General features: G+C 41.5%; 2 protein-coding genes across 6 annotated transcripts in view; one reads left to right on the forward strand and one right to left on the reverse strand.

The window, feature by feature from the left end:
- The window catches only part of LOC127455283 (tetratricopeptide repeat protein 7B-like), a 61428-nt gene extending 45492 nt beyond the window's left edge, over window positions 1-15936 (reverse strand). The window contains exons 1-5 of one of the 4 annotated variants that reach the window (XM_051723032.1): window positions 15761-15933; window positions 13271-13425; window positions 12172-12340; window positions 7580-7713; window positions 1844-1965 (exon numbers count right to left, since the gene is read on the reverse strand). In XM_051723032.1, coding sequence (XP_051578992.1) covers window positions 1844-1965; window positions 7580-7713; window positions 12172-12340; window positions 13271-13425; window positions 15761-15881 — 701 coding nt within the window. In that variant the 5' untranslated portion in view covers window positions 15882-15933. Of the gene's footprint in view, window positions 1-1843; window positions 1966-7579; window positions 7714-12171; window positions 12341-13270; window positions 13426-15760 lie in introns of all 4 variants that reach the window. The other 3 variants (XM_051723029.1, XM_051723030.1, XM_051723031.1) reach the window with 3 other exon arrangements.
- A 353-nt stretch (window positions 15937-16289) lies between these two features.
- On the forward strand, window positions 16290-18529 carry LOC127455291 (ribosomal protein 63, mitochondrial-like). 2 transcript variants are annotated; one of them, XM_051723048.1, is made up of 2 exons: window positions 16290-16351; window positions 18049-18529. In XM_051723048.1, the coding sequence occupies exon 2, from the start codon at window positions 18081-18083 to the stop codon at window positions 18390-18392; it is 312 nt and encodes a 103-aa protein (XP_051579008.1). In that variant the 5' UTR covers window positions 16290-16351; window positions 18049-18080; the 3' UTR covers window positions 18393-18529. The 2 variants fall into 2 exon arrangements, with proteins under 2 accessions (XP_051579008.1, XP_051579007.1); XM_051723047.1 differs by having other exon boundaries at window positions 16298-16462.
- Window positions 18530-21856: the final 3327 nt, after the last annotated feature.

The following is a 21856-nucleotide window of genomic DNA, read 5'->3' on the forward strand; positions in this document are numbered from 1 at the left end:
CCTAAAAATGTATGTCCTCATATGGGGACAGAGGGTCTAAGTTGTGAAATTTTAAATAATACCAAGTAATAGAAAGTCAGATTATAATTGTTTTTTTTTTTTTATCAAATTGTTTATTATGTTTCCAGGAGTGTTGGTTATGCATGTTTTTAAGATGTTACAGACATTACAACTGATTTTCTGTAAAGCTGCTTAGGAACAATGTATACTGGCAAAAGCACAAAAAAACAACTACAAATAAAATTAATTGGTTTTTACTTTTATGTTACAGTGTTTTTTCTACTTTGGCAACAAAATCTCAATGTTCTCTCTTTGCACTGTTAAACAAACAAGTGATAGTCAGTGCTGAGGAATTTTACCAATCAGAAATTAGCATAAGTAATTAAAAAGTAATGGTCAGCATCTCCCAATCACTGACAACCATGTTAAAATAAAATTAAACATTATTTTGATTACCATTGTTCTGATTACCATTACCTCATGTCTACCAACCATGTTGAGTGGTCCAAACATCTTCTGTAGCCTGAAACAGGCTGTTTAACCCTTTACTGATCAATAAATTATGCATAGCGTATAGCAAAGACAAAACACACAGTCCAAGTAGAAGGACATGGGGTTGCACGAGGATACACTCTGCGATCTAATGTATGAATTTTCAGAGTGTAGTATCGTTTCAAATGCAACAATAACTTTTTTTTTTACTACAAGGAAGCATTCATTGTTTTTCAGCTGTTTAAAATGCATGTGTTGCCGCTAGCTTTAGCCAACGATAGCCAAACTCAGTCTAACACTTACTGTATATCTGAAATAATGTACATATTCACACTGTGTGGGGTGATGGTAAAGCATTCAACTCACATTTGCAAGATGCTTTCTACAATGAAGTTTCAGTAGTTTCCATATTCACCATTAATTATAATTGTTTTGTCAGGCCAGCATCACAGCCAGGTAATGCCACCCCTTCCGCTACGTAGGGAAGGCCTGCGACCGCTGAGTGCTTGAAGTATCCAACATTCCACACTCTTCCACAACAATATGGTGTACAATAGTGCAGAAGTATGCGATTTGGTACGCAGCTAGAAATTCCTTCACCACTGGGATCATCCTTAATTCTTAATTTTAATTTTGTACACAAGTTGTTCCTTCTTTAAACTTGTCACCAACACTATCTATCTAACATACAATAATGTTTTGTTAAAATTTGTGAATGAGTGATGGTCTTGGAATCATCAGTAAGAATGGGTTGAAAATAACAATTCAAACAATAATGTAGACATGACTGTCATGGAGTTACACATTACAGCTGTATAATTTCCAGCTATTACTGCAAATTATAAACTTTATTTTTGTAAAGAAAATATATTTTTTGTGACAGAGCCAGTGAAAAAGTTGACAGGGTAAGTAAAAATCAAGAAGTTCTGGTCAACAGAAAACATCCTTACTTTTGAGCCCTGGACACCCTTCTCTCTTTCTCTACCTTATTCTCTCTCAATGTGGAGCAGCTACTGTAAAAGCAAAGGCACTATTCTACATGAAAAGTGTTGAGGGATACATACGAGTAGTCATTATACACACAGCTCCAGGATGCAAAGGCCGCGGTGCAGGGGGAGAGTGTGACATCAAAACACACATAAGATGAGACACACACACACAAACACACACAGGCTGAGAACTAATGAAGGGTTAATGAAAAGACAGGCAGAAAGTTAGTGTACAGACAGAAAGCCCAGTGGATTCCAAAACTTCTGCTTTTGAAAAGAGGAGGGATGAACGGATAAATGGATATATATGAAACTTAGTCTGGACTGAACATATAAACAAACACACACAGAAATGCACTCACCCATTTTTGAAATGGATAACATGGGCCCTCTGAAGTCCAGTCTCAAGGAAGTAGCCCAGTTCTTGTTCCTGTGTGACTGGGCCGGGCTTTGGACTGCGGTTCTGAATGCCAGCACTGAGGGCCTAAAGACAAGACACGTCATCAATTAATATCGACAAAAGTTACTATAAAGATCTCAAACTTTCATAGCTTCCGATTCCTATTAATCATTCAGCAAATACAAACCACACCTTCAAAAGAAGCAGAATCACACTTGTTTGCTGCATTTACCAGAATACCTTGATGGATAAGATGGCACCGCAGATGGCTGCTTCAGTGTGGAGCTCTCTAGTGTTTTTGTTACTTTTGTTTGTTTGTCATATTTTTTGTCATTCTTTCCTGATCAGTTTTATCAAGGATGAACTGCTGAATATTCGGCAGAGCATACCTGATAATTTTTTGCTGGTGTTTGATTATTCGGACGTTTTATCTTATTTGGAGGCGTAGCGGTGCTCTACAAGCAATCCAAAAGACGCATGTGATGGAAGCGAGCCGGCGCTTGTGAAGCTTCGTCAACACAGCTTTAGGACTCCGCTGCAGAGTATTCATCTGGCGAATGTCCGCTCCCTCGCCAACAAAACGGATGAACTCCTTCTGCTCACTCAAAAAAATAAAGACTTTTATAACTCTGCTGCTCTGTGTTTCACAGAAACCTGGCTGAATGAAGCCATCCTATACAGCGCGTTTCATCTGCCGGGCTTCCAGCTGTTCAGAGCGGATTGCGTTGCAGAATCACCAGGGAAAACGAGAGGTTGTGGAACATGCTTTTACATCAACGAAAGTTGGTGTACAGATGTAACAGTGTTGAAGATGTGCTGTCCTAATTTAGAAGTGCTCATCAACTGTAAGCCTTTCTACTCGCCGTGGGAGTTTTCCTCGTTCATTCTGGTGAGTGTTTATATCCCGCCACAAGCATACATCAAAGCAGCGTTGCAACAGCTGGCTGATCACATCACAGACACGGAGCAACAACACCCGGACTCACTTTATTATTATTCTGGGACATTTTAATAAAGCTAACCTCACCCATGAACTGCCAAAATACAAACAACACATCACATGCCCCACCAGAGACAGAAATATACTGGATCACTGCCACACCACTGTAAAGGATGCATATTGCTCAGTCCCACATGCAGCTTAAGGATTCTCTAATCAATGTCTGGTTCATCTTCTCCCTACCTACAAGCAGAAACTAAAATCAGCTAAGCCTGTAGTAAAGACTGTAAATAGATGGGCCAATGAAGCAGAGCTGGAAGTACAAGCCTGCTTTGACTGCACTGATTAGAGTGTTTTTGAGGCTGCAGCCACAGACCTGGACGAGCTCACAGATACTGTGACATCATATGTCAGTTTCTGTGAGGATATGTGCATCCCTACTAGGACATTTTTATCATTCAATAACGATAAACCATGGTTTACAGGAAAACTCAGACAGCTTCGTTATGCCAAAGTGGATGCTTACAGAAGTGGGCATAAAATATTGTACAACCAGGCCAGGAACACACTGACTAAGGAAATCAGAGTGGCTAAAATAAGATACTCTGAAAAGCTGAAAAACCAGTTTTCAGCCAACGATCCTGCATCTGTGTGGAAAGGCCTAAAAAGCATCACCAAGTACAAGACACCTCCCCCTCACTCTGTAGGGAGTCAACTAATGGCTGATGAACTGAATGTGTTTTACTGCAGGTTTGAAAAGCCCAGTCTCACACCCCTCCCTCACTCTGATCTTCACTTCACACACAAACACCTCCAGGAACCCCCCTCCCGCTACTCAATCTGCACTTATGATCTGTGAGGAGGATGTGTGTCGGGTATTTTGGAAACAAATGACTAGGAAAGCTTCAGGCCCAGATGGTGTTTCACCTACCTGTTTGAAAGTCTGTGCTGACCAACTGGCCCCCATCTTCACACAGATCTTCAACAGATCACTGGAGCAATGTGAAATTCCCTGCTGCTTCAAATAATCCACCATCATTCCGGTCCCCCAAAAAATCCAAAATCACAGGACTAAAGACCTGTCGCTCTCACGTCTGTGGTCATGAAGTTGTTTGAGAAACTGATTTTGGCCTACCTGAAGGACATCACTGGACCCCTGTTGGACCCCCTTCAGTTTGCTTACCGAGCAAACAGGTCTGTAGATGATGCTGTCAATATGGGACTGCATTATATCCTGCAACAACTCGACAGACCTTATGCAAGGATCCTATTTGTGGACTTCAGTTCAGCCTTCAATACCATCATGCCTGATCTTCTCTCAACCAAACTGACCCAGCTCTCCATGCCCACCCCAATCTGTCAATGGATCACCAGCTTTCTGACAGATAGGCAGCAGCTAGTGAAACTGGGGAAACTCACATCCGGGACCCTCACTATTAGCACTGGTGCTCCTCAGGGATGCGTTCTCTCTCCACTGCTCTTCTCCCTGTACATGAATGGCTGCACTGCAAAAGACCCCACTGTCAAGCTCCTGAAGATGACACCACGGTCATCAGCCTCATCTGCAATGGTGACAAGTCTGCATACGGACGGGAGGTTGATCAGCTGGCTGTCTGGCACGGTCACAACAACCTTGAGCTGAACACGCTCAAAACAGTTGAGATGACAGTGGACTTCAGGAGAAATCCCCCCCCACCCCCCACCCCCCATCCTGAACAGCACTGTGGCAGCAGTGGAGTCATTCAGGTCCCTGGGCACTACCATCTCTCAGGAACTGAAGTGGGACATCTACATAGACTCTATTGTGAAGAAGGCTCAGCAGAGATCGTACTTCCTTCACCAGCTGAGGAAGTTCAACGTGCCAGAGGAGCTGCTGACACAGTTCTACTCGGCCATCATTGAGTCTGCCCTGTGTACATTTATAAATGTCTGGTTTGGTTCAGCCACCAAATCAGACAGAAGGAAACCACAGACCTCCATGACCTGTACATCTCCAGAGTGAGGAAATGTGCAGGTAGAATCACTCTGGACCCCACACACCCTGCCCACTCCCTCTATGAACTGTTGCCCTCTGGCCGGTGCTACAGAGCACTGAGCACCAGGACATCCAGGCACAAGAACAGTTTTTTCCCTCAGGCCATTTTCCTCATGAACAATTATACTGCCTCAGGACTCCCCCACAGTGCAATAATGTAAATACATATCTAATGTACATATGCAAATTCACATATTTAACTTAATAACTGTTCATACCCCTACCTTGCACATATATTACCACTTGCACATGTACATACATATGCCATTCTGTTATATGTACTATTATTTGTATGTCTATTTATACTCTTACCTTGTTTATATTCTGTGTCTCACTCTAATGTTCTGTGTGCACTTCTTTCTCCTATCACCCAAAAAAATTCCTTGTGTACGTGAGAACACTTGGCAATAAAGCTCATTTTGATTCTGATTCTGATACTAAACTAGCACTTTGAAGAGGATGTTGGTTTGGAGGGTGAGTTTCACCAACCTGAAGGTCAATTGTAAAACTTCAGCTGCACCCAAAAAATGCAGCATCAACACTGCAGCAGAACACCACCGTTGACTTTCTCCTTTCCTGCCATAACTCACTTTCTCTTTACTCTCCCTCCCCTTTCCACCAGCAGTAAATACCATGCTGGGGGAAGAAATTCACTCTGTGCGAGACTATTCTAAACTATTCTAAAGAGAGACAGAGTGAAATCATTCGACAGGAGAGAGAGACGGGTCTTGAGAATGTTCTAGGTGCGCAACAGACTTGTCTGTGATTGGTTATAATGCTCAACCACTGCAGCAACACATGTTAAATAGAAAATTTTGATGCGACATGAGTAGACCAACATGAACTTGACACTTTTCATAAAAAGCTAATTGTTGCAGCTCTAACTGTAATCTCGATTATTTATGTGATTATTGTGCAGCCATTTTTAAAGCTGCATTACAGAATTTTGGGCTCTCTAGCGACACATGTGGCTGAAACCTAAAATTGCAAGCAAATTGCGGACGGAATTTTACATGAGTTGTGTTTTGGCACTGCTCTTCTGGCAGATGCATATCATGGTTTGAGATCACCTGTTTGCCTGTGATCACTGAGATATTTAGCTCCAGAGCCGGAGTCATAACATGCTATTTTCATGTTGATATTACGTTATTTGTTAAAACATTTATAACCGAGATTACTTGCTTTGAGGATGAGAAACAACACTATTATTTACATATTTTAATATGATTATTAAAGTGATAAAGTGTTTTATCCACTACACATTAATGATTGTATTGTAATACACATGTCAATTTAAGAGGTGACTTGAAGACACTGAAGACACTTTATTTTTATATTACAGCCTCAGTGGACAATGCAAGTGAACCATAATACTACAATAGTAGGTCTATACACTGCAAACAATAAGACAAAAAGAGAATTCAATAATGATGGGGATGAAGTATAATTTACATGAAAATAATATGCAAAAATATTCATTAAAACAATTACAATAATTAATGGTTTCCTTAATCGTTTCTTTGGACTTAAAGTTATAAACGAGAGATGGTTACAAGCTAAATAAATAATTGTTTACATCACTGTGCTATAATTGGTACATTATAAACAACTTAAGATGAGTATACATTCATGGAGAACTACCTTGCACCTATAGTCACTTTTAGAGGCAATTTTAACACACTATCTGCTAAAAGGGATATGGAAAGTGACAACCATTGGGCATTTCTACAACTGGGGTAAAAGAAATAAGAATATAGTTGCAAGCAGCGATGACGGGCACAAGCACTACGGTGCCATCACCACCTGGTGGCTTAAGGAAAACAAAGCATGGGGGCTGCATGCATTTGACAGAGTAAATATAAGAGGACTTTTTCAAAGTCACACAAAGTGACACACTTCCTTCAGCCAGTTGGTGGAACTATGGCCGTGATCCACAATAGCCACATCAATGTGATCAGCCCGCAAGGACAAACATTTGGCTTAATCTTTATGTAAAATCACACCATGCATGCAGAAGATATGAGAATATTCCTTATTCCATTTTTTTGACGTTATTTTATCGCTTCGCCATGGCAACACTGTTCGATATATCAAAAATCCCTTCGCAATGTGGCATCGTCAATGTCTTGGCATGATGTCGCCCACATTTGGTACCTGTAACATGACATTCCTGGGAGGAGTATATCAAATTCCAGAGCATGCATTTTTCAAACAATCCAAAATGGCCAACTTCCTTTTGGGCAGAGCTTATGACTGTCAGCTTGATGAGATCTATATGTGTACAAAGTTTGGTGACTGTAGCTCAAAAGGGATGTGCTACAGAGCCCCCTGAACATGCTCATGTTCTAGGTGGTGCTGCAGAGCCCCCCCTGCATGACCCCCCCTGAAACTTTGCCAAGCCCTAATGGCCAACGACTCTGATGTGTGTGAAAACTTTCAAGAGTTTTCACGCATATTATGAACCCCAAAAGTACCAAAAACCTTGAAAAGAATAATAATAAAAAAAATAAAAATAATCCTTAGAAGAACAATAGAGCCTCGCACTTTCAGTGCTTGGGCCCTAAAAACAGCGGCACACGCGCATGCGCACACACCCACGCGCGCACACACCCACACCCCCGCCCACACCCACACACACACCCACACACATCTGACATCAACAGAGTGAAAAAACCTGGTTTTCATCAGCATCATATTCCTGTGCAGCAGGAAAGTCAAATTACCTTTTCAACCTCCTGAAGATAGAGCAGAGCGATGTCTCCAGACTTCTCATAACAAGTGATGATCTCCTGGTCTCTGTCTGCGTTACGATTGGAAAGTGATGGGGACGCTGCAGGCACCTTCTCCAGACAAAGACCTACGGACAAACAATAACAACAGAGAAATTACTTACACACGCCAACAGCACGAAAGGCTCATGAGGCTGTCCTAACGATCTGCTAGATTCACAGGGATATTCACATCTAAATTACTAAATAAATACAATACCTATACTAAAACCTGTTTGAAAATAATCAGTATTTTTGCAATTTGGTTTGGTGACACTATTGACACCGAAATTACACACTTCAGCTTTAAACTGAGCGAGATATGCTTCATTATTTTAACTTAATTAAAGTTTAGTTAGTTTCCTTTGTTTCTGGTGGACAGAGGAAATGAGACCCTGAAATATACATGTGCAAGAAACTCAAAGGCCTCAGACAAACCAGATAAGCTTTAAATGTTTTAGCATGAGCTGATATCTGTTCCACTGATGGATCCTTTTGCCTCGTCTGGGTCAGTTGAGAGCCAAGCAGTGCGGTAAAGACACAAGCGCAGCTCCTTAGAGATGTCACACAAGTTATAGCCAATCTTTGCCTTACTGGCTTCAGCTTCTTAAGCCACATCTTACATCCCTTATAGTATTAGAAAAACACGCCAGAACTGGTGCTCAGGTGGCCAGTGAAAGCCACGCAATTTATGTGCAACGAGGTGATGGTGAAGAATCTCTGATTAAAAGTGCACTGTGGAGTCACAGCAGAAGAGAGGAAGAGAATGATGCAGATAGAGGGATAGAGACACTGATTGAGATAATAATTAAAGGTGAAGGGTGTCATTTTTTTCTATGTTAAGTATGTAATTTTTAGCATCACAAAAGAGAAAAATAACTACACTAGATGTCAGAACAAACTTTAATGTTGGCTTGGCAAAGCCTCATCTGATTTGTTTCATCTGATTATGAACTTTATTTTTTGACAGTTGAAGTTTGAATCGTCATGGCTCGTTACAACATTCCTTTAATGCAAATCCATGGGATTTTTGGCATTTTGGATAATCCGCTACAGGAAAACTGCAAGAATGATCAGTTAGAAAAGATATAACCAGAGTCAGAACAGTCTGAAGGTCTGTGCCGAGTTTGGTGGATGTAGCTTAAAAGCTCTAGGAAGAGTTGTGTTAGAAATTTTGGTTTTGGCTTATGAGATTTTTTTTTAAAGTAAGGGACCCCCTTTCTAAAATATAAAAATAGCTATATATTTTCATGTATAAAGACACATTTATATTGTTTGAGAAAAATAAGCATAATATAATAAAGACAACATTTTGTTTATAAAATAAATATAATATATTGCCATTGTATTAAGGCTAAAGGTAATTATTAAAATATATCTTTTCCCGATGACCAGTGTGTTTGACCTGACGAAGACCCAATTTGGGTTGAAATGTTGTCAATAACTGGAACGTTTAGCAGTGTGCCAGCGTCTCTAGTCATTCTTATTAACTTGTAGCTGTGCACCTGCATCATTCTAGATGTGTGTATACTACCTCTAAACTTGTTGTAGTGTTAGAAATTAAAAGATTGAAGGCCTACTAGTATCAAGTATGCACACTATATGTCCAGGGACACATTGGTAACACGGGCACGAGACCACCAGGGCTTGAGTGACGATTTGCCGGTTCATGACATCAAAATCTCACTCCAGCCTGGTATCCAAAGTTGGCAACCCTGCTTTAGGCCAGAGGTACTCAATAGGCAGACTCTGTTCTGGATTCAGACTGAAGGATACTTCAATCCAGACCGCGATCTAAATCTTTGTGCTAGTTAAGTGATTGTGTAAGCATACGTGTATACATATAGTGCGTTCAGCACTAGAGAGAAATATTTCTCTCTAGAGCGGGATTAAAGCGCTTCGTTAATCAGCATGTTAGGAGCCTTTTTTAATAATGAACAAACAGACTTTTTATTTTATTTTGTGAAAAGTAATCAGAGATGTCATCATGGCATGGATGGCAAGGAAAACCTATTTATACTTAATTTGTTTTTATTTATTTTGGATTTTTCCCCTTTTTCCTCCCAATTTGGAATGCCCAATTCCCAATGTGCTTTTTAAGTCCTCGTGGTCGCGTAGTGACTCGCCTCAGTCCGGGTGGCGGAGGACGAATCCCAGCTGCCTCCGCGTCTGAGACTGTCAACCCGTGCATCTTATCACGTGGCTTGTTGAGCGCGTTGCCACGGAGACATAGCGCATGTGGAGGCTTCACGCCATCCACCGCGGCAACCACGCTCAACTCACCACACGCCCCACTGAGAACGAACCACTTTATAGCGACCACGAGGAGGTTACCACATGTGACTCTACCCTCCCTAGCAACAGGGCCAATTTGGTTGCTTAGGAGACCTGACTGGAGTCACTCAGCACACCCTGGGATTCGAACTAGCGAACTCCAGGGGTGGTAGCTATTTATACTTAAATTAAGCAAAAAGTATTTTAATGCTTCACTGCTGTTATGTAAATTGTTTGTTATTAGATTCTCACTTTCAATTCAGACTTTTACATTTTTATACATTTTCACTCAGGGGACACCCCTGAACCCCCATACAGTATTTTTTTATCCGTCAAAAGGCTTTCTATGTCCCATACACATACTATATATTCTGAATGTAAAATATTTACAAAGTACTATTGCTGCCAATGTGGCAAGTTCTAAAAACTATTCAAAAATATTTATTATATAATTTCATAGCCGTATGGCTACTGACACTATGTAAGCTACGTATTATTATCCGAACCTTTGCTGGGAAGGAAATATACAGACCAGACCTCTTGGAACTTTAATTGAGTACTCCTGTTTTAGGCTTTGGACAGATCATCCCACCCGAAACTCACACCATTCGTTGAACCAGTGTTGCTATGTCGGGCTGGTTGGGATGCTCAAACAAACAGAGCGATGTTTATTTTTTGTGTGCTGCTGCTAGAGGCACACAAATGACACACTGCACCTTTAAATAAAAGTTCAATGTCATGACTAAGGAGGGCAGAGGGCTTTTCACAATCTTGTTGTTCCACACTGATTCCCACATGGAAAAAGGAGAACACAAAAACAAAAAACAGATAGAGTGTGTGTGTATAAGCGTACAAGCTGTACATCTCCCGTGTATGCCTTATATAGACGTATACGGCACGCAAGACCTGAACTTAGTCTTGAAGGTCTAGAAAAGACACGTTCTTCTCTGTTCTGACACACATAAAATAACTGTCAGAGATCTGTCGCTCTCAGCCCAAAGTTTGCTATGTTGTTCTAAACATACACATATCCTCCCTTTACCTTTATAGGTTTAAGGCCCGTTATACTAGCCAGAACCAAGACAAGCCCCATTACTGCGAACAGGCTCTTTAATGACCTATATAACAGCCGCAGTAAATCTGACGCCTCAGGACAGGCTGTGATGAGCAGCTCACAGCAGCAAGAGGGAGATTTTCTCATTCATAATGAGAATTTAAAGGGGATAGTTCACCCAAAAATGAAAATTGTCAACATTTAGTCAATCCCATGTCATTCCAAACCCGTATGTTAGGCCAAATGTTCATTCTTAGTCACCATTCACTTTCATTACATGGAAAAGAGATGGAATTGAAGTTTATGGTGATAAAGGCTAACATTCTTCCTAACATCTGCTTTTGTGTTACAAAGAAGAAACAAAATCAAAATCATATAGTTTTGGAACGACATGAGGGTGAGTAAATGATGACATACGTTTTTAACATAAAGTGCCAAAGACACACGTGTATTTGTGTTTGTGTGTCGTATGTGAGGAGTGGTGGATGATTAGGATCAAGGCAGGAGGTCTCCTCATAAAGGCAGCTGTCAGTCACAGAGATGCTGCGAGCTGATTGGATGAGACAGGCTCATGTGCCACCATGCAGTTTTCCCCCAGAGCCTCACAGTACCGTCCGATCTGTCAGAACTCTGATCAAAAACCTCACACTGCAGTCTTGGCAAACACATCACTGTGCGTGGTGTTAAAAATGTGTGTGTGTGTGTGTGTGTGTGTGTGTGTGTGTGTGTGTTCACAGAGCACAGGAATTAGTTGCAAGCACTATTGCTCTGCAGAACACCGTGAGCGTTTAGTCAATGCTGCCACCCAAAGGTTGAAATGTTAACTGCAGAAGCACAAGAAGCATTTCTTTGCTCATCACAGTACAGCATCCTACCAGACAAGATCAACACAAGCCTCTGAATACAAACACATTTACGCTTTTGTTTTTTATAAGCATTAAGTGTGAGGTCAGTATAAGAGTGTTAGAATGATATTAGAATGAAGTGGAGGAAAATAAAAACACACATCTTTCTGAACTGAAGGTTTAGCTTTGCAGGAGCACAGCAGTACACTATGCTGTCCTGGTCAGGTGTGTTGATAGTAATGTTGTGCCTTAGCTCAGCTACGGTATATCGGAATTTGCACATTTTCACACTATGTATTGGATTTTTTAAATTGAGTGTTTTGAATCTTTCCACATACTATACTGTAGTAGGCATATTCAGACACGGGACTCACCTTTGGTAGCATAGGCCTCTGCAATCATGGAGAGTCTGTATACTGGAGCCCCTACCAGCTGCAGCTCGTCCAGATTAACACGGCCATACTGATTCAGTGCTTCCCTGTAATCACCCTCCACATAACACAGCTTAGCCAATATCAGACTGGCCTCCTGCATGTATTCAGGCTGAGAAAAAGAGGAAAGATAGCGCTATACACATGCACACACCACCACACACACATACTACAGAGACTCAAATATACACTCACTGAGCACTTTATTAGGAAGACCCGTACACCTACTTATTCATGTGATTATCTAATCAGCCAATCGTGTGACAGCAGTGCAATGCAGAAAATCATGTAGATACAGGTCAGGAGCTTCAGTTAATGTTCACATTAACCATAAGTATGGGGAAAAAATTTGATCTCAGTGATTTGGACCGTGGCATGATTGTCGGTGCTAGGCGGGCTGGTTTGAGTATTTCTGTAACTGCTGATGACCTGGGATTTTCATGCTCAACAGTCTCTAGAGTTTAGAATGGTGTCAAAAACAAAAAACATCCAGTGAGTGGCAGTTCTGCAGATGGAAATGCCTTGTTGATGAGAGAGGTCAACAGAGAATCGCCAAACTGGTTTGAGCTGACAGAAAGGCTACAGTAACTCAGGTAGCTACTCTGTACAATTGTAGTGAGCAGAATAGCATCTCAGAATGCACAACATGTTGAACCTTAAGGCGGATAAACTACAACAGCATTAGACCATGTCGGGAACTTTATTAGGACCATAGTGTTCCTAATAATGTGCTCAGTGAGTGTAGTTCCACATGCACAGCAAACATGCACACACAAACACATTCCATCTACTGCACAGTACAAAATAGCACTTATTGTTGCAACACAGAACAACACCAACTTATGGCACACCAAAACTCAAATAAGACAAATGTGTGATGTTTTACGAGATGAATAACCCCATTCATTTATTATTTACTTGATGTGACTAAGGACTTTTGAGTAATAATAATAATCTATTTTGACCAGTGTGACTATGGGTCAGATACACTGATGCAGTACAAAGGAGCAACACCTGTCTAACAGGCCCTGTCCAGCATTACCTTTAAGTTTCCCCGATCAAGTGCAACCGTCAGATGTTTCCGGACCTCCTGGAGGTGTGGCCAGGGTCCGCGAGGACTGGCTCCCGGCTTGATGGGGTTTTCCTTCAGGTACTGCTGGAGTTTGGCCTCCCCAAGCAGGAGTTCCCCAAGATCATCTATTTAAAAAACAAGTAGAAGTTCAGTCTTGCAACTGAATTCATTCTATAGACAAATCGTTTCACACTCACACCTACACAGCTAACAAACAGTGATTAGAAGGCAACAGGTCACACCACAGGACACATGTTCAATACTGAAATGTGGAATATGACTGTTCTCTACAGGGTTCATGTTGTATTTCATCAGAGTGGCACTCAGTAGAAGGTGGAACTCAAGCACAAACATTCATAAATGTATCACAGAATGGGTAAAAATGATATCTAAATACCTTAAATATGAAATATCATAATAAAGGAGTAGAGTTGTCAACCGAACATAACATCCCGAAATGTCAAATCCTGTTCAAACTTATGTTAAAAGCTGTATTTGTCCCAAAAATTCCTGATATGCTATTAACTGTATCTTATGTTTATAACCAAGTAAGCAATGGCCAATATACAAAACAAGGATAATGTTTAAGGTCCCTGTGAAATCAAAATTAAAGTTTTTCTGCTTTTAGTCCATATCTATTAGCTTTAAGATCATCTACGTACATGCTGACTTACTACTAAACGTTGACAAAATTTACAATCTGCAGTCTCTCTCTTCTGGCTAAAAAGACTCAGGAACATCCATGATGTCACATAGAGGTTTAGAAACCTTGTCCAATCAAATGCTTTCTAGAACGAGAATGCAGCCTCCCCCTACAACTGTTCAGCACGCCCGGATGTGTTTTAACTGGCGCTGATCATACCTTCTTAGGGCATAAGGGAGCAAAATCCATGTTGTAGGGTCGTTCCAAACAGATTTTTAATAAAGAATCGCTTAAAAACTGAGTTCTGACTGACTATTGTCACCTTTCAGCTATCTGAAGCACTCACAGTGGAGGGTTATTGTCTTCGTAGGGAATAGGACATAGGGGTGATCACGTCTGAATGGGATGCACCGATGTGGCAACGGGGTGCAAGGAAAGCTGGTGGAGTTTATTTATATTTTTTGTGCAGCTGTAGGTTTCTTGGGATGTCCAGCTCGAGTAAGAGTTCTTTATTCTAGTGTATTGTTATTCAAAACATGGACATATTATCTTTTACTCGCTTGTTTCTCATTCATCTGCATTGGACTTGCACAACGGGTCCAGCCTTGTCGTAAGCAAAGACCGCGATGTGCTGTGTGCGAGTTATGGATTAATGTTGTCAGTTAGATCATTGTTCGGTTCTTAAGTCTTTGGAAAAGCAGGCCGTTATTGAGATCACTTCTCAAGTTTCCCCGGTAAACGTCTCTGACATGAGCAGCATGGTGGAAAGGGGCATGTGTGTGTGTGTGGCTGTAAACTAATGCCTTTTGGCTATTTTTAAAAATGGGACGAGTCGTTCGACATGTCCTGCCCCACTTCCTGTTTCAGTAGGAAACACATAAAAATACCAAATTGAACTGTGCTCGTCAAGGCACTTTACTTTAAACCTAGCTCTGTGGTTCAGAAAACTTGAGCTGAAGGTAGCCATGCCAGTTTCTCACTGAGGGCATAACGACACACTGCTCTCAAGAAGAAAGCTCATTACATACACTATTCACTGCTGTAGTTTATCTTTCAAGGAATCTTAAATGTATCAGTAACAGTGTCACCTGCACATATCTGCACTGTCAAGATGTTACAGAGACTTTCACAGTGCAACAGAGAAAGGCCGAGTTGTGAATACAGAATTACATAAGGCCAATTCATAATTCAGTGTTGCACATTTGGACCTAAAGCTGAGCACATTCTTACTAGTCTTATTACACGCGCAACTTTGAGTACTGTCACGTGCACTTCAATCTGATTCCTCACGCGCGAATCTGGAGCCCTTAACGAGTCTGTATGAGAATAATCAATGATTCTTATTAATATATAGCTTTTAATGAACAGAGCCATATTGAAAGGTGGCCAGAGGCTATTAATCCACGCCTTTCTGAATGTTTGCTGGATTCAGTATAGTACAAAATGTCAGACATACTAAACCAACCTTTGTAAACGAGTCCTATAATCTGACATTACATTATCACAATAAATAATATAAAACAAACAGTTTTGCTTAATAAACACCCAGGCTTGATAAATAAAAGAATTATAGCCACAATGTAGATGAATGGGCACAAATCTGGAATCAGGAAGTGTGATGAGGAGAATATCTAAAGTTTAGCAACAACAGGACACTAAAATCACAATGTAAACACCCTGAAATCACACTATTCATTTGATGTAGCGTTTGAAGTATGGCTGAATGTGAAGGAATTCATCTGATACGTATTCTGACCACCAGGCCTGTCCGAGCTAACGCATTATCCCGTAGATTATTTACCGAAAAACAAACACACCGTTTGAGATGAGCTTCGCGGACAGCTGCCGCACAAGTTCTGGTATCTTGTCCCATTGTCCCTCTGATCGACAGCGCTCTATTTCAGTCTCTAATCGCGACCCGGACTTTCTGGCTGTCATCTTTCTGCCACCTTCAGACCAAAACACGACCCGGAGCCGCAGAACAGAAACATCAAATACCTAGATAGGACAACAGGGAAACGCTTCTGAACCACAATACTGAACGCTGATTGGCCAAACTCCTGTCATGTGACATGTCACAATCGTAGCATTTATTTTCTTTCATTTATATTTTGTGTATATTTACAACTATATTTCTATTTAATGTACCAACGGAGTAGTTGTACATTAATTAAACGTTTAAAACCCTTAGAAAAATGTATCTTTTTTGGACATTAGAGCGCCATCTCTAGTGCTCCAGATTGAATGAAGTCGCCCTTCTAGTTTGTTTGTAGTTCATCAGTCAGTGAGCGCGTTGCACTACATCATCCTATGCTGTTGGTGGCGCTGCATTAAACACACTATTGACATTTTGCAGCAGTGTGTTCCGGTCTGCGGCATATCGGTCATGAATGTGGAGAGAAGATTAAGTAATCGTAAATTTGAATTAATATAATATAGAAATATATTTAAGATTGATTTTCATAATAAAATATTTGCGTTTGCGGGCATAAGTGTTTTTCATCGTTGTTTTGCAAACGGTAGTGTAATTATTATTGACTTACATCTTATTGCTAGTGGCTGTCATGTTTTTTTTTTTTTTTTAAATGAATTAATTAATGTGTTTAAGTATGATAGTTAGTGTTTGGACATCTGGCTTGTAGGACAGGCATGAATGACATGTTGAACCATAATTATTTGTCTTAGTTCTTTACCATTTAAAAGGCAACAGAAGTCAAGGTCAATCAGATTTAACTGGTTAGAGCTCAGTGTTCTGGAGTTAAGCTACTTAAAGGGATAGTGCACCCAAAAATGAAAATTATCTCATCATTTACTCACCCTCATGATGTGCATGACTTTCTTCTGCTGAACACAAATTAAGATTTTTAGAAGAATATCTCATCTCTGTAGGTCCATACAATGCAAGCGCATGGTGACAAGACCTTTCAAGCTCCAAAAATCACATAAAAGCAGCAAAAAGTAGGTTACTTTTAGAATGTGAAAGCGGAGATTCATAGTAAAAAAGGACTTAATTATTGATCTGTTTCTCACCGACACCTATTATTGCTTCCAAAGACATAGATTTAACCACTGGAGTCACATGGATTACTTTTATGCTGCATTTATGTGATTTTTGGAACTTGAAAGGTCTGGTCACCATTCATTTGCATTGAAAGGACCTACAGAGTTGAAATATTCTTCTAAACATCTTCGTTTGTGTTCTGCAAAAGAAAGATACACATCTGGGATGGCATGAGGGGGAGTAAATGATGAGAGAATTTATATTTTTGGTAAATAATTTTTTTCAAATACTTTTAGTTTGTCACATTTTCAGGTGATTAAAGATGTAGTCTTCTATCTATGAGTGTAAACCCATGACATATTGATAATTATTATTCTTACCTCAAAATTCAAGTCTGACTTGTCCCAGAAAGTAACGTACACAGGCTTTTATTGCTTATATACAGTATATAGCTTATGTTTATCAATGCATTGAAATGTTACAGGTGGTTCAGACAGTACAGAACAGATACAGTTTATGCGTGCATCTTAGAACTCCAACTTAAAGGAATAGTTCAACCCAAAATAACATTTTGCCATCATTTAGGCTACTCTTTGTCATGTTGTTTCAAACTAGTATGACTTTATTTCTTATGTGGAACACAAAATGAGCTGTTAGGCAGAATGTTAACATGTTAGTAACTATTCACTTTCACAGCATTCTTTTTCAATATAATGAAAGTAAATGGTAATTTGAGGCTAACATTATGTCAAACATATCCTTCTGTGTTCCAAAGAAGAAAGTCATACTGGTTTGAAACACATGAGGGTGAGTTAATAACGACAGAATGTTCATTTTTGAGTGAACCATACCTGTAAGTTTGAGTAAGATTAACCCCATGACCTTTGTGAATAAGTGAAAAATATGTAGAATAGATGTGAATTCTTCTTAATTAGTTATCAATACATCTTTATATATATATATATATATATATATATATATATATATATATATATATATAGTGTGTGTGTGTGTGTGTGTGTGTGTGTGTACTTTTGTAATGTTTACTAACTAAGGATTGAGGTGATGTTGTATCTGAAATTTTTTTGTCTCATTTTTTCACAGAATCACACCCATAACCTGTTGCTGGCTGCAGGATGTTCTTGACTTTGGCGCTTTTTCGGAAGGGGATCCCAGGAAAGCAGTGGATTGGGAAGCATCGTCGGCCTCGTGCAGTCACCTGGCAGATGAAGCGGAATATGTTGGAACGCCTGGAGCAGGAAGCAGAGAATGAATACTGGATCAGCCGGCCGTTCATGACATTAGAGCAGGAGAGAGGCCATGCAGCACAGAGACGGGAGTGGATGTCGCTTCAAATCAAAGCTGCACGACAAGCCAAGTTCCCTGAACACAAATACATCGCAGACCAATTGAACCATTTGAACATCACCAAGAACTGGGCCAGCTAACCGGGGCACCAAAGATTGATGGTGCAGATCTCTGGCTTTTGAGAGGGAGCAGATAGGACTTTAATTTTCTGTTTGTGCAAGTTACCTTGGGCATCTGTATGTGATATTGGCTGTGTTTATAAATGATGTCTGATTAACACATTTACCTCCTCTCTTTATTCTGACTCATTCTGCAGTTTTAATACTCCATCTTGTAATGTTTTAGCTGTGTTTCATAGTTACTGTTGTGCTCAGAAGTTTGCATACCCTGGCAGAAATTGTGAAATTTTGGCATTGACAAACTGTTAAATCGATTTAACTCCCTTCCCATCAGATATATTTCTAATTTTTCTCAGCCGCCAGCGTAGAAAGACCCCCCACCCCAGCTGCAAGGAGCTATCCATCGACTGGCCTTCACAGCAGACTGGCCAGGGAACAGATGTTGATCTGTATGATTGAAACGGCTGCCATCAAATGCTGCCCCAATTTATTCCAGCCATCCCAGCTTGCATCACTGAGATGCGTCATTTTGGGACAAGCCTTTTTCGCACAGAGTGCCTGTTAAAGTTTACTCTATGTTGGATCTGCGAATCACCTTCACCCTGATTGTCAGGTTTTTTTTTTTTTGACTACTCTCACTTCATTGCCGGGATGGATGCAGAGATTGTCAGCCACCATTTACCAAAAGATCTACTGATCTTCAGCCCTAGCTGTAAGGGCTCTTAACGCCACTTCGCTCCTCACAGCATATCAGTCCATGGAGGAGATGGGCTGACAAATTGATGCGGGGGTGCCGGATACAGCATTGTGGGAAGAGATCTGCATCATTGCGGATCTCAACCTACATACATCAAGAGGGCTGTCCAGAGCTGCGGCCTCAGCATGGGTCTCGCTGTTGTGGGCGAACGGGCTATTTGGCTTGGTTTGTCTGGCCTGTCTGAGAAGGAGAAGACAGATTTCTTCTATGCCCCAGTGGATCTTTTTGGGGCTATGCAGCAGCAGTATGATTTGAGGAAAATGAATGGGGAAGCGTTCGAGACCTGCCTTCCCTGAAATTCCACTGCTCGCCCCTGCAGCCGTCACGTTCCAGGTTCACAACCCATTTTAAAGGTGGATAATCTGGTTTTAGAACCCAGACCAGGCCTCCCCCACCGCCCCAGCAGTCAGGGCAGGGAGGGGCACAGCTGAAACAGCCCCAGCCAAGAAGCAAGGCTTCTTTTGTGGCGGCAGCGGCCAAATATCATCTGTCTAACCCTCAGGGGAACAAGAAGAGATGGGCGACCTAACCAGTGTTCTTTTTCGGGACATGGAGTGTGTGAACAGCACTCGCAGAATATCTGTTCCACTCCTCCCTCAAGAAGTGAGTTTGTTTTCCGCCCCTCCAGCTAAGAGGACTCGGAAGGAGAATCAAACCATAAGTTTGTGTTACATGATTCATACACAAACAATTTAATGGGTGTGTTGGCACCAGTTTCCCCTGTGCCTCTCAGTTTGCATCTCCCCTCTCCACCCACAGGGTCAGAAAAGAGAGAGGAGGAATTTTGCACAAAAACGTGTGTGACAAAAATAAAAATCTCCACTGTGCATCCAGGCAGTGGGCCAAGGGCACAGCAGTGTGTGAAAATAAATCACAAAATAATACTGAACTCAGAGCTGCAATCCCCAGCTCCGCAGCTAGATGGTGCTGCAACACCATCAGTTAGCGAGCGCTTCAGCGGGCCCCTCTGTTCACGCAGAAAGTTGGTGCACGTGCACAGTTCATCCCTGGGTTTTACCTATGATAAAATGGGGTTATCAGCTGCAATTCGCTGTAAAACCACCTCTGTTCAACAGTGTGTCAATGTCAACAGCGGAGGGGGAGTTAGCTCAAATTTTAGAGGAGGAAATAGCCAATTTGCTGATTAAAAGATCAGTAAGGATTGTGACACTGGAGGACAGCCGTCAGGGCTTTTACACCAGGTATTTTTTCATCCCCAAGAGAGGAGGAGTTCTCCATCCCATTCAGGATTTGCGAAACCTCAACATATCCTGTCCAGGGGGAATCCTCTTTATGGACAATGGAGAATTCACCCTCAGGTGGTGAGTCAGCTGTGGGAGAGATACGGGCGAGCTGCAATAGATCTCTTCGCATTGCACAAAAATGCTCATTGCCCTCTGTTCTTCTCTCTGGCGAGAGACGGTGCTCTTATGGGCATGGATGCTCTAGTGCAGGGGTGTCAAACTAAGTTCCTGGAGGACCACAGCCCTGCAGAGTTTAGTTCCAGCCCTGCTCCAAAATGCCTCCTTGTAATTTTCAAGCACTCCTGAAGACCTTGATTAGCTGCTTCAGGTGGTTGGAGCTCAATTCTGTTGGACTGTGGCCCTCCAGGACCCGAGTTTGACACCCCTGCTCTAGTGCATCCTTGGCTAAACGCACTATTTTACGCGTTTCCTCTGCTGAGTCTGATCATTCCAACTCAAAGACTAAGAGAATATGGTCACTCCGTCATTCTGATCACCTCAAACTGGTCGGGGAAACTGTGGCTGGTGGAGATAATTAAACTTTTGTGTGCCCAGCCTTGACAGCTCCTGCTGCGCAGGGGGAAATATTTCACCCCGCCCCGGACCGAGAAGCTCTTTGGTCCTGGTCCATGAGAGGCTAAATTTGAGTGTCACGGGTTTACCCCCCATGGTGATTGAAACAATTAAGAGTGTGAGATCTGCTTCAATGTGCTCCGTGAATGATCGGAAATGGGCTGTGTTTGAGCAGTGGTGTGCACACAGACACATTGTTCCATTTTTATATTCAGTGGCAGATGCTTTGTGTTTTCTGCAGGAACTTTTAGATAAAGGCAGGGCCTTTTCTACTGTCAAGGTTTATCTCGGTGCCATATCGGCTTGTCATGTGGGAATAGACTTGAATACAGTGGGTCAACACCCGCTTGTTTGCAGTTTTATGAGGGTTGCAAGACATTTGAACAGGGTGTTAAAACCACTGGTTTCGTCATGGGATCTTTCCGTGGTCCTGAACGCGCTTTTTCAGCCTCCCTTTGAGCCAGTTCAAAGTATAGAATTAAAGCTCCTTTCGCTAAAGGCAGCTTTATTATTGGTCTTAACAACTGCAAAGCAGGTTAGTGAACTACATGCTTTGTCAGTTCATCACTCTTGTATGTGCTTTGCGTTGGATTTATCGAGAGTGTCTCTTAAAACGAATCCAGCCTTTGTGCCTAAGATGAGCGACTCTGCACTCAGCTGTAAGCTGGTGGATTTGCTAACTTTTCACCCGCCACCTTTTTCCACGCCAGAGGACGAGCGGCTTCACTGTTTGTGTCCAGTTTGTACTCTATGTTTGTACGTGGATAGAACAAAGGCATTGAGGAAGAGTAATCAGCTTTTTGTTTCTTGGGCTGATTCTTGTAAGGGCAGACCCATATCATGACAGTGCCTGTCTCATTGGGTAGTAGAGGCTTTGATATTAAGTTATAATAGACTGGGGCTGGGACCTA

This window comes from Myxocyprinus asiaticus, chromosome 17 (genome assembly GCF_019703515.2).
Source record: "Myxocyprinus asiaticus isolate MX2 ecotype Aquarium Trade chromosome 17, UBuf_Myxa_2, whole genome shotgun sequence".
Classification (NCBI taxonomy): Eukaryota; Metazoa; Chordata; class Actinopteri; order Cypriniformes; family Catostomidae; genus Myxocyprinus; species Myxocyprinus asiaticus.

What these genes read in the sequence shown, in the direction of transcription:
- LOC127455291 (XM_051723048.1), top strand. Translation starts at nt 18,081, where the DNA reads ATGTTCTTGACTTTGGCGCTTTTTCGGAAGGGGATCCCAGGAAAGCAG.